Source organism: Theobroma cacao, chromosome 3 (assembly GCF_053813885.1).
Source record: "Theobroma cacao isolate CCN51 chromosome 3, ASM5381388v1, whole genome shotgun sequence".
Classification (NCBI taxonomy): domain Eukaryota; kingdom Viridiplantae; phylum Streptophyta; class Magnoliopsida; order Malvales; family Malvaceae; genus Theobroma; species Theobroma cacao.
The window spans coordinates 33,300,097-33,312,590 of record NC_142641.1 but is presented as its reverse complement, the minus strand read 5'-3'; the positions used below and the strand labels follow the sequence as shown (position 1 = coordinate 33,312,590).

The 12,494-nt window shown below is 35.7% G+C and overlaps 2 protein-coding genes across 4 annotated transcripts; one reads left to right on the top strand and one right to left on the bottom strand.

Moving 5' to 3' along the window:
- Positions 1–98: 98 nt before the first annotated feature.
- LOC18604811 (uncharacterized) lies at positions 99–3,983 on the bottom strand. Of its 3 annotated transcripts, none has more exons than XR_016025531.1 (8): positions 3,676–3,983; positions 3,484–3,568; positions 3,114–3,155; positions 2,540–2,708; positions 1,933–1,985; positions 1,475–1,808; positions 717–763; positions 99–556 (listed from the first exon to the last, which is right to left on the bottom strand). XR_016025531.1 is itself a non-coding variant. In XM_007037474.3 (8 exons), the coding sequence occupies exons 1-8, from the start codon at positions 3,879–3,881 to the stop codon at positions 502–504; spliced, it is 891 nt and encodes a 296-aa protein (XP_007037536.3). In that variant the 5' UTR covers positions 3,882–3,981; the 3' UTR covers positions 99–501. The 3 variants fall into 3 exon arrangements, 2 of the variants coding, with proteins under 2 accessions (XP_007037536.3, XP_007037535.3); XM_007037474.3 differs by having other exon boundaries at positions 717–775; positions 1,587–1,808; positions 3,676–3,981; XM_007037473.3 differs by having other exon boundaries at positions 1,587–1,808; positions 3,676–3,973.
- Positions 3,984–4,791: 808 nt separating this feature from the next.
- Positions 4,792–6,913, top strand: LOC18604810 (asterix-like protein). The gene is made up of 3 exons (XM_018116855.2): positions 4,792–5,000; positions 5,123–5,223; positions 6,594–6,913. The coding sequence occupies exons 1-3, from the start codon at positions 4,842–4,844 to the stop codon at positions 6,655–6,657; spliced, it is 324 nt and encodes a 107-aa protein (XP_017972344.2). The 5' UTR covers positions 4,792–4,841; the 3' UTR covers positions 6,658–6,913.
- The last annotated feature ends 5,581 nt before the right edge of the window (positions 6,914–12,494 follow it).

The window sequence follows — 12,494 nt, the reverse complement described above, 5'->3', positions numbered from 1 at the left end:
CCTGTCTATCTATCAATCTATCATATCCATATTTAAATTGGACCTTTGTCACCCAAAACAATACGACATGGTTTGAATTTTTGGTTTTGTGCAGCTAATTGAGGAATTAAACAATTAGAGCAAACTTGAGATTTTGAATTTGTCGGTCCTTGGCTTGAATCTCTGATAGGGGAGGGCCAGAGGTTCACACGTATAAAAAATGAACAAGAAAGACTGATACAATTAAAGATAATTTGATTTAGCCAATCAGCCCTCTGAAAATCATTTGCTCTTACATGCATCTGTCAGGAAAATGCCTCCACCCGTGCTTCACTAAGTATGTACCCCATAGCATTTGAACTTCTTGTGCAATATTCTTGTGGAACAACTTATGTGTTAGAACTAAATAGCAGACTAATTCTTCTTTCATGGCACCTACCATATTCAAGGTTGAGCTTCAAATATTGCACAAAAGGATTGGTATGCTAACTATTCTGATGGTTCTTAGACAACATAAAGAGTTTATGAGAGGGAAATATGCATTTCCTCCCCAATCACTGCAAATATTTCATCCACCCTGGTAAGGAAAAAAATTAAAAAAGAATATTAAAACTTTTGTACCAGTATGGAAGTAACATATCTAGTTCATGCGTGTTTACAATGGGAAGTGTATGCAAGCTTCCATGGGCATGTGCATGAACAATGATGGAAAAGTTACTCTCAAATTCCATAATTACCTATGACCATCTATGTTCACCTCTGCAAGCCAGGTTGTAATATACACCTGCAGTGAAAACTAGAAATATTAGAATGGTTAGCTTTAATATTTATTTATTGATTACATTAATAAGAAACATTTAACTCCAAAGAATGTTGCATGCTAGCTTTTAGGATCTAATAAAGAGGATTTGGATTTAATCTCCTACTTGACAATGGAGTATAGCTTCTCCACTACTCTCCAATAATCAACATCCACAAATGGACAAAAAATTGCATTTGAGGTATAGTTGAACTATCACTAGAAACAGCAAAGAGGGGGCAACGAAAGAAAAAGACAAAAAAAGGAAAAAACCTTCACTTATTATTCAAGCAAAGTGTTTCAATCCCTGCAGCACATACAAGACCTGCACTATATTAAACACCATAAAATATGAGCTAAAACCAGTTATTAAATCCTAAGCTCTGGATTTAGTTTTTGATCCATAGTGGAGAGTCAGTCCATGGGTCTGTAAACATCTCAGTGTTTTGGCATGTTCACTTCTATTTACCAAGAAACGGGAAACTCTGCAACTTCTAGAATTTATTCATGCTTAGAAGTGTAGGCAACGATTTCAAGTTGCACCTCCAAAAACCAGCAAATCTTTCTGTGCCCCCTCTATTGCTACTGGATGCTGAAGCACTTATGCACGGTACACAATATACAACAAAAGAACATCTATAATTTTGCTAGGTTGCATTGGAGGTGCAATGGTGCATCATGAAGATAGCAACTGACCTATTTGTGATCTTTTAGCTAGTGGATGCTACTGCTTCAAAGAGACCTTATACAGCACAGACAAATGGGTCTATGTATTTTCAACATATTAATTAGTATAATGGATCAGCACCTGCAAGATTTCATGGTCTGGATGACGATTGCATTGAAAAGCTGGCATATCAAATTTGCAATCCTTCAGTCTTGGATGGACTGGCTCAGATGTTTCTTCAGAATACAAGTTGCATACTTTCAGATCACTAAATTCTCCAGGGTAAAGCTCATCAGACCAGCACAACCGATTGACTTGTGAAACTTCACAGCCAATAGACAGTAACTCTAATAGAAGAAACCGCTGTGCAATGCAAAAGGTAATGCAGGATATAAAGGATAGCAACACTGACAAAGAAACATGATAGAAAACACATTCGAATCATGTACAGGTTGTATGTATTGTAGAAAAAGGCCATTCCATATACCTTCAAACTTAGTTCCAACTTAAACATCTGACTGAGCTCTTCAGCTAATTTTTCTGAGATCATTCCAAGATCATAATTACCCAAATGAACTGTATATATATAAACTCATGCATATAATATTATGAAGTGTCTCAGATTACCAAATTAACCTGCAATTTCAATGACAAACACTATCTTGTATGGCTTTGCATGATTCTAGTAATGATACAATCCAATATATAAAGATTAAGCTTCAATAAGTATACAAATCTCTTTTCAAAAAAATAAGTATACAAATCTAAGATTGTTGGGGTTGATCACTTATCCTCATTCTCATTTTTTTTTTCATACCTTATACCTTCTCTTTGAAAACTTAGTCTAAATTTACTTTAAAACCATGCTCAAGAATTAATTTGAAAAATTCATATGCACTCAATAAAAAGAACGAGCCCTTAACAGTGACATGGAAAAGTATGAACAATATTATCTCCCATTATATAAGACTGATGTTTTTCCATGAAATACATAAATGCTGATGGTCTTAATTTTGAATATTTGCATGGTTATACAATCCTGCAACTCCACAAAAGCTATATGTGGCATCAATGAATTCTGATTAAAGCCATACCAAAAGGAGAGATTGACCAAAATCTGAAGACTGCAATCCCACCACAATCACCAGTGTCATTAATATCCTCACTAGAGCTAGAAAATTGTACAAGTGAACTACTACTGGCTACTTTGAGAAAAGATCTCACGGATTTACTAGCATCGACCATATGCATTACAACAGCCACCTGCAGAAAACTTATCACCAGAAAAAGGGCAAATACAGTTGCACAAAACAGAGAACGACAGTAAAGACTGTCCCAGATATTTAGCCAGTGGAGTTGAGATCACAACCAAAGTTTAGCAGTTCCTAGCAAATTAGCAGCTATAACACGCTTCCAACAACTTTTCTTCAGTGAATTAAAGTGCAGTTTAGACTATACATAAGTGTGTGTGTGTGTGTGTGAATGTAAGTACATGCATTTACACTTTTTTAGCATAGATATGTAACAATGGATGTTTGATACAACACATAGAAACTGTCAAGGTTGATTAAACATATGTGAATACCAGACAGTTGTTATTTTGGAACCTTAGATGTTATAGGCATACTCCAGTAAGATGCATTTAGTAAAGTCATAACAATTACATACCATGTCCTTGTAAGATGACAAAACTTTGCTGCGATGAAGCTCCTATAAGAAAGATATTTCATCAGTACTAAACTACTGTAAATGTGAAAGGATATTTTACATGTTTCTCATACCAACAATTTCTATGGGTGAAATATGTTTTTTTTTAAAAATTCATTATATTTTGCTTATAAAACCAAAACAACTAAATTTCATTCACAAACGGAGTACGCGACACCAAGTCACAGATAGGCTTATAGAAAAACTCATAAAACTCAAGCTACAGCCAGATCACCTCTTTCTTGTCCTTAAAATGAAACATTAACATGATTTAACTGAAAAGGAAATGAAAGAGCAAAATTAATGAAACTATGGTGTACAAATAGCATACTTGCTGCTCAAATAACTTGAAAGAAGCTTTATTTCGAATATCTGGCATATCCTTTAAAGCACCGAGCTCCATCAAAGGCATGTATCTGAGTTTAACATAATCCAAAAAATCAAATTAACAAAAAAAAAAGGAGAAAAAGAGGAAGATATACAATCAACAATTTGGAAAAAAAATAAAAATTGGGGTTTTTACTTTTGGGATAAATAAGCGTTGACGAGAGAAGTAGCGTGAGTTCTGGCAGAAGAGGAAGAAGAGAGCCATTGTTGGCGGTTAGAGGCCATTTTGGACCATTGGTTCCTTAGGTTGCGTTGCGCAGCTATTCTCCATTGCCTTGCCAGAGATGAAGGTGGCATTGGGGAAGAGCTCGAGCTTTGTGAGTTTGGCTCTGGAGTTTCCATCTTCCAGTCGAGGGTTTCAGTTCGATAACGGTCCCGCCGTTGTTACAGAGCTTTGCCTAGGTCATTGCGCCGTTGGGCCGGATTAACATGGCAGGTCCTACCCGGACCAGCTTTAACAAGACCAAGCCCAAGCTCAAAATCAGAGTCAGTGGGTTGTATGTTTTGTCAAAAATTAAGCATTAATAATGACCATAAAATATTTTTATTTTGTTAATTACGTATCTATTGTGTTGAAGCTTGAAACTAGATTGCAGCTTGACCTGCTTATGTAAATAATTTTAATTCAATGTTAAATCATGAATAATTATATAATTTTCAACATTTTGCATACAAACTCTCAATTCATTCCATTAAAATCAATTTTTGAATTTTGTTTTATTTTATATCAAAATAGTGATTAAATTTTGAAACTTACTTCATAAACTTTTAGCAAATTGTTTCTGAACATATATTTTTAAATTCTGATTAATGAAATATTGAACTAAATTTGACCATACAACTTATTTTTGGTCGATAAATACAAAGTTCTTTTAATTCTTTGAACAAAATTTTTTTTCAACATAATTCTCTTAAAAACTTATTCACAAATAAAAAAGTATAAAATTAACAAAATTTTAACTTCGTTTATTTAAAAATTAAAAATGTGAACAGATACAGTACTCATTATTTATTAGATATCTTAATGTAAATCTTATTATTTAATAACACACTTAAATCTTATAAATATTTAATTAAAATTTTAAATTATTATCCGAATTCGTATCAAAATATTTTAAATATTGTTATTATTCCAACTTGATTATATATTTACTTGGGTTTGAGAGAGAAAAAAAAAAGAGCTAGACTGCCGGCATTTTTGACGTGGCGAGACCCGATTCGCCTGCTGCGCTCATCTCAGTTAAATAGGATCCAAAACTCCACATAAGAGGAAAAACCGTTACAAGGAAAGAGAGATCAGAGATGTCGTCACACAATAACAATTCAGCGTCGGTCAACGACCCGAGACAACCGTCGGCGGCGAAGCCCTTTGTGGCGCAGCCGGTGTCGCCTCAAGATCTCCCCGTCGATTATTCCGGTTTTATTGCCGTGGTTTTCGGCATCGCGGGCGTAATGTTCAGGGTACTTCCTTCTCTGGCGACCTGTCTTCTGAACTTGAAGTTGAACAACATCGTTTTATTTTTTCTAAACTTTTTAGATAAAAATTTCAGCTGATTTTATTTTCTTATTATTATTTGTTTCAGTACAAGCTGAGCTCGTGGCTAGCAATCATATTCTGCGCCCAATCACTGGCGAATATGAGGAACGTCGAGAACGATCTCAAGCAGATTTCTATGGCTATGATGTTAGTTACTTAACTCTCCTTTTTTTTTTAAAAAAAAAATTTAAATCCAGCTCCCTCTGTATTTGCAATATTAACAACAATAATAAATATATTACTGTATTATTTTTAGGTTAGATTTAGGGATTTTAATTAGGAGTTCTATTGGATCCGACAATAATTGGGTAGTAAGAGTAAGTTTTGTGATTCACAACAGCATAGGAGCAACTTCTGTGACTTGTTTTTTTGGACTGCTGGAGTTGTAAAATGATCATTCCATGTGATTGTAATTTCCTTTGCTGTCTATTTCATCTGATTATCTCCTGTCCTGTTTTGGTGGAAATGTTTTACTTCTACTAAAGATATATTCGGGGGTATTTGTAAAATCTTGGCTATTTCTGTCCCTTGATCGCTAAATGCACCTATTCTTAACCAGACCATCCTTGGACTGATGCTATTTCCTAAACTGCCGCTTGCTCCTTTGTCAATGGAAGTTTCTTACACTGCCATCTCATTCTTTTTGTGGCATACTATGTTGACTTCAACAAACATCAATTAGAGAATAAAACTTTCACTGATGAAGTATGAGGTGGTAGCATAAGAATTTCCACTAAGGAAGGCACGCTAGGTAAGTAAGTGATATAGGTGGCAGTTTAAGGATTCTGGGCATTCCAAAGCATTTCTGAGAAGAGGGGTTATGCTCTAGAGAAAGAAAAGGGGGCATTACTCGTGGTGTTTTCTCTGGTATAACTCAGTTCTTGTAGTTGGATGAAGCCTTATGTGTTGCTTGTTTTTTATCTGGACTTTCTTCAAGTAATTCTACATTAGTTTATTTGGGGTTAGGCTTCCTTTGTTGAGCAGATCACCTAATAAGCTGTATTGGCTTTGATATTGGTTTCTCTCAAACTTCTTGTGTAACCTTTTATAATTGACTTGGATCATTCTTCTTTGAACTTCTATGGGAAAAGCCAGTTTGCCTCAGTTCTTTTTCTCTTTTGCCTCATTTCTATGAACTGTTGTAGGTTCTTTGAGAGCTTTTTGACTTAATGAAATCTCAATTATCTGCTCCCTTATTCAATGTTTAGGCAGATGTTTCTATGGGAAACACCAGTTTGCCTTTGATTTCCTTCTCTTTCTACCTCATTTCTGCAAACTGGCTCAGGGTTCCTTTGAGAAGAATTCTTTGACTTGATGATATCTCCATTATCTGCATCTCTATTTAATGTTTGTGGAGATCATTTTATTAGTTTAAGTATGTTTCTTAATTTAGGCAGTGTTTCACCTTTTTTTCCTTTTTCCCCATGTTTTATATGGAATGTTCTGGTTATCTTACTTGAATTTATATTCACTCATTTGATTTTATAACTAATTTTACTTTTATGTCTGGAAATCAGGTTTGCTATCATGGGATTAGTAACAAACTATTTGGGACCAGCTCGACCAGGCACACAGAGTTAACTCAGATTCTGTAGTTTAGTATGCACATTTCTTTTTGTATGATGATTTCATATTATGAAGTTGGATATATGGTGACCTTATTCAAGTTTCCTTCTGTCAGATGATGATTCCTGTTCCGTTTCCATTAATCTTAATTTTTACAGAGGGGTGAGTGATGCTACAAATGTGATGATTGTTTTGTACTTACGAAGCTGAAAATCCTATGTTTACATATGCTCATAATATTGATGACAATGCATTTGTATTTTCATGGTCATCTCCTGGCTAACTTTTGTTTTGTGCCCAGTGGTTTTTTGTTATGTTTTATACGAGGAATATAAAGGAAAGAAAGAGTTGGAATAAAGAAACGGAAGAACAAAGTATGCGTTGATTCACAAAAATCCAGAGTTTAGGAACTTAAAAAAAATCAAAATAGTTCTAACAGTTTAATAATATTATCACTTCCATTCGGAGTTCTTAGTTACTTCACGTCTACATGATTGAGAGTCAGGACTTGTTCGTATCCCTGATATTGTTACTTTGATCAGATCTTATATTGCCGATGTGAGCCATCAAAATTTTAAAAACGCTGTGAACCCTTTTAAATCTAATTCAAAGAAAAATACCTAGTTGCTGACAGTAATATTTGCTTTACATTTCCTTCTTTTTAGAGTGAATTAATTGGTCAAATGACGTGTATCTCAGGAGCTAGCGCTTTGCAGAGTAATAGAAAGGTTTATAGTTCTATAAAATATGCCTTAGCACTAGCAAGTAGTTCATAATTCGCCTCAGCAGCCTGGTGATTATCTAAGCAATCAAGTTCAGATTAACATTATATGACAATTCAGGTTCATCTGTGGTCATCTGCAAAATGAAATTCTTCTTCAAGAATATCTGAACAAACAAGCATCAATGTTAAAATGCTGACAGTAACTATGAAAATGTAGATCATAATTAGTGTCATGAGCGGAGCGATAAGAGAGAGCCTAGGAGGGTTGACGGCAGATGCTATAGGGGTCATCTTGGTCTTTGGAGAGGTGGAGAAAAAGCTTGTTCATTGTTTTTGTTGATAACATCAGTCATCGACTATCATAGAGAGAAGTGAAGGCAAGCTTCGACGAGTTTGGTGTGGTGGTTGATGTTTTCATCCCTCAAGGAAAGCGAAATAGAGGCAGTAATTATGCCTTTGTTTGATTCAAGCATGAGACAGAAATGTTGAAAGCCATTCGATACGGCTCAAGGATTAGTTTGGATGGGAAAAGACTAAAGGTGAAACAAGTTGACCACCCGAGGGGAAGGTTAGTCAACAATACTGGATGACCCAATAATGAACAACGTGAAGGGGAAAAAACGGAATGTAGCAAGTTCATACAAGGAAGTCTGTTAAGATAGTCTTGAATTGTGATTTAATTAGGATTGTTTAATTCTAATTAAATTAGTATATCTTATAAAATACTCTTTAAATCTAGTTAGACTAGAATAACAATTCCTAATTATATTAGGATAAGGTTATTGTATTTGACACTATAAAAGGACCCTATGGGTTAAAGAATAATAATCACCTAGATTTAGAGAGAGTGATTTAGGTGTACGTGGGATAAGGGTTATGAGTTTGAGACTGTTCTTGTAATATCCTGATTTTTTCTCTTAGTGAATTTTTCTCTATTGCTGTGCCCGTGGAAGTAAGTCATCAAAAGACCGAACCACTTAAATTCTTGTGTTCTTGTGGGTGTGCTTGATTTTTTTCTTTCTTTATTCTATTGATTGGGTTAAATCTTGGGCAATTCTTTAAAGACAATTTCGTAATTTTCCAACAAACTGGTATCAGAGCTTCAAGATTTTGGGTCAATCTGAATCTCGCTATAGCAACTTCGTCGACCAAGTATGAGATTGAAAAGTTTAATGGAAGAAACAATTTCAGCCTGTGGTGTGTTAAGATGCGCGCATTGCTAGTGCAACAAGGACTGTTGAAGGTACTGAAGGGAAAAGAGTATCTTCCTTCGAATTTATCTGATGGTGAGAAAGATGACCTTATGGAGAAAGCACATAGTGCTATTCTCCTAACTTTGTCTAATGAGGTGCTAAGAGAAGTCACGGATGAAGAATCTGCTGCTGCAGTGTGGTTGAAACTCGAAAGTATTTATATGACCAAGTCCCTGACGAATTGGCTTTATATGAAGCAACGATTGTATACTCTCAAGATGAGTGAAGGTACGTCCGTTAATACCCACATTGATGAATTTAATAGAGTTATTCTTGATTTAAAGAATATCGATATTAAAATTGAGGATGAAGACTTAGCCTTAATTCTTTTATGTTCTTTGCCTCCATCGTATGAAAACTTCGTGGATACTATGCTATACGGCCTAGACACTCTCACTTTCGAGGATGTAAGGGCATCTTTAAATTCCAAAGAATTAAAGAAGAAAGTTGGTGGTATTCGGAATGAAAATCAAGCAGAAGGTTTGGTTGTAAATAGAGGTAGAGGTAAAGAGAAAAGCTTAGACAGAAAAGGTAAATCTAGATCCAAATCTAGATCAAGAGGAAAGACTTGTTGGTACTGTGGTAAAAAAGGTAACTTTCATCAAGACTGTACTAAATTCAAGGGTGATGAAAAGATCAATAAGTCTGAAAATACTGCAAACGTAGTTGAAGATGATTTTGATACTTTTGAGGAAGCTGATAGTGTTCTTGCAGTTACTAATGGTAACCTGAAGGATACATGGATCTTAGATTCGGGCTGTTGCTTCCACATATGTCTTAGGCGTGATTGGTTTACAACTTATCAATCTGTTGATATGGGCACTGTACAATTAGGAGATGATTTCTCTTTCTCAGTTGTTGGGATTGGCACAATTCGAATTAAGATGTTTGATGGTATAGTAAGAACACTTGAGGTGAAACATGTACCTAACATGAAAAAGAATTTGATATCCTTGAGTTTGTTAGATAAGAAGGGCTGCAAATATAGTGACCAAGATGGTGTCTTGAAAATATCTAAAGGAGCCTTAACTATCATGAAAGGTAAGTTATCCGGTGGCCTTTATCGTCTAGTGGGAAGTACAATTATTGGAACTGCTTCTGTAGTCTCATCCCATGATCCTGATGATGATGTTACACGTTTATGGCATATGAGATTAGGTCATATGAGTGAGAAAGGAATGACAGAATTGAGTAAGCGTGGTTTATTGTGTGGTTAAAAGACTGGGAAGATAGATTTTTGTGAACATTGCATCTATGGCAAACAACACCGAGTGAAATTTAGCATTGCTACACATTGAACCAAGAGTACAGTAGACTACATCCACTCAGAGTTATGGGGTCTTTCTCCTGTGGCATCAAAAGGTGGATCTTTATTGATGATTTTTCAAGAAAGGTGTGGACGTATTTTCTAAAAGTTATGAGTGAAGTGTTAACCACCTTTTTGTATTGGAAGGTATTGATCGAGAAGCAGACTAAGAAAAGGATCGAGGGCTTTCGAACAAACAAAGGTTTGGAATTTTGCAAAGGTGAGTTTGGTCTATTCTACAATAATGAAAAAATCATTAAACATTGCACTGTCGCCAAAACACCACATCAAAACGGTATTATAGAATGGATGAAGAAAACACTTATGGAGAGAGCAAAATACGTGTTCTCAAATGTTGGCCTAACCAAAGTATTCTGGACAGAAATTATCAACATGGCTTGCTACTTGGTAAATCGGTCTCCATCAACTGCAATTGAATTTAAGACTCCCAAGAAAGTTTAGTCTGGTAAGCTCGCTGATTACTCTATATTGAGAGTATTTGGTTGTCCTATTCATGCTCATGTGAGTGATGGTAAACTTGAGTTGAAGGCGATGGAGTGCATATTTCTAGGCTATGCATATAGGGTGAAGGGTTATCGGTTGTGGTGTACTGATTGTAAGTTTCCCAAGTTTATGGTGAGTCGGATGTTACCTTTGACAACTCTGCATTACTTTGTGGGATAAAGTCTAGAATTGCAAACACATCAGACTAAGAAGTTGGCAAGCAGGTGGAGCTTGAAATCAATGCTCTTGTGACAGTGCAGGATGATAGTGAAATCCAGAAAGAATTGCAAGAGGTACAGGAATTGGTATCTCAACGAAGCATTACTTGTATTGATGGTGATTCTGATTCTTATGTTTTATTTGTGGAAGTAGAGATTGATGAGCCTTACTTTTATCATGAGGAAATTATATATGCCGAGTCTTCTAAGAAGATTGAGTCTCTACACTGGGATCAAACATGGGAGCTTGTGAAAACACCTAAAGTTACTATTGAAGTTGGCTTAGTGTGTGAAAGAGGTGCAAACATTAGTCGTAATGTGGTTGGCTTCTCCAAATCAGATTTTGCTGGTGATCTAGATAGTAAAAGATCTCGAATGGGGTATGTGTTCACTCTCTCAGGGTCTGCAATCAGTTGGAAAGTAGTAGCTGCTTTGTTTACAACTGAAGTTGAATATATGACTGTGACCAAGACTATGAAGGAGGCCTTATGGCTTCGAGACTTGGTTAGTGATTTTTGTTTTGGACAAGAATCTAGATGTGAGATTGTACTAAAGAAAATAGCTACAGATGAAAATCCGATAGATATGCTAACTAAGTCAGTTTCTGGGATAAAGTTCAAGCATTGCTTGGACTTGATCAGTGTTCGTAGTGCTTAAGGCCCATTGGGACAGTGGCGGTGTCGACAGAGATTGGTTTGTAAGGTGGAGCTTGGTGAATTCAAGCCTAAGGTGGAGATTTGTTAGGATAGTCTTGAATTGTGATTTAATTAGGGTTGTTTAATTCTAATTAAATTAGTATACCTTATAAAATACTCTTTAAATCTAGTTAGACTAGAATAACAATTCCTACTTATATTAGGATAAGGTTATTGTATTTGGCACTATAAAAGGACCCTTTGGGTTAAAGAATAATAATCACCTAGATTTAGAGAGAGTGATTTAGGTGTACGTGAGATAAGGGTTATGAGTTTGAGACTGTTCTTGTAATATCCTAATTTTTTCTCTTAGTGGATTTTTCTCTGTTGCTGTGCCCGTGGACGTAGGTCATCAAAAGACCGAACCACGTAAATTCTTGTGTTCTTGTGGGTGTGCTTGATTTCTTTCTTTCTTTATTCTATTGATTGGGTTAGATCTTGGATAATTCTTTAGAGACAATTTTGCAATTTCCCAACAAAGTCCTTACAGGAGCTAAAGGAACAGAGAAAAGGAACACTAGGACGCGAAAATGGTGGAGTATAATCAAAACACCAAAAAGAATATTGTGAACCAAGGGCAAACTGGTGTTGAGGTGTCAATCGCAGAGGACGAACTCCAATGGTTAAGTAGGAGTGCAATAGGCAAGATGAGGAAATCATTATCATGTCAGGTAGTCCACAGTGCTATGTTCTTGGAGAGAGTCACGGCGAGAGTAAGGCTAGTTGGAGGTCTTAACATGTTAGTAATATTTGGGGACAAAGATAAAATGGAAACTTTGCTCGAATCATACAATGAAATCTTTGAATTGTGGTTTGATTCCATTTCTCCCTACAATGTAGAGGTTGAAATAAAGAGCTATACGGTTTAGGTCAAAGTGGAGGAAATCCCAATCTAGCTATGGAGCATGAAACCGTTCAAAGCATTAGGCAATAGTTAGGGAAAATTTATCAGGGTGGACCATGCAACAGCAGAGTAGGATAGATTGGATCATGTGCTTATTCAAGTTGAAGTGAATAGTAAAAATAAGATCCCAACTTATTCTTAAATCCAGTTTAATGGAAAAATCATTATGTTAAGGGCTTTCATTGCTGTCGTGGAAAAAGTTGAAATTGTGAGGCAAATTTTAGCCATGAAAAAGGGAAAGAAGTGGT

Bases quoted from the DNA above. Each gene is read 5' to 3' on its own strand.
- LOC18604811 (XM_007037474.3), bottom strand. From the start codon at position 3,881: ATGGAAACTCCAGAGCCAAACTCACAAAGCTCGAGCTCTTCCCCAATG. The intron at 2,709-3,113 runs GTATGTAATTGT...AGTTTTCTGCAG, and splicing joins TGTCATCTTACAAGGACATG to GTGGCTGTTGTAATGCATAT. The intron at 1,986-2,539 runs GTATGGCTTTAA...GAATGATCTCAG, and splicing joins TTGGTCAATCTCTCCTTTTG to AAAAATTAGCTGAAGAGCTC.
- LOC18604810 (XM_018116855.2), top strand. From the start codon at position 4,842: ATGTCGTCACACAATAACAATTCAGCGTCGGTCAACGACCCGAGACAA. The intron at 5,001-5,122 runs GTACTTCCTTCT...TATTTGTTTCAG, and splicing joins TCGCGGGCGTAATGTTCAGG to TACAAGCTGAGCTCGTGGCT. The intron at 5,224-6,593 runs GTTAGTTACTTA...TCTGGAAATCAG, and splicing joins CAGATTTCTATGGCTATGAT to GTTTGCTATCATGGGATTAG.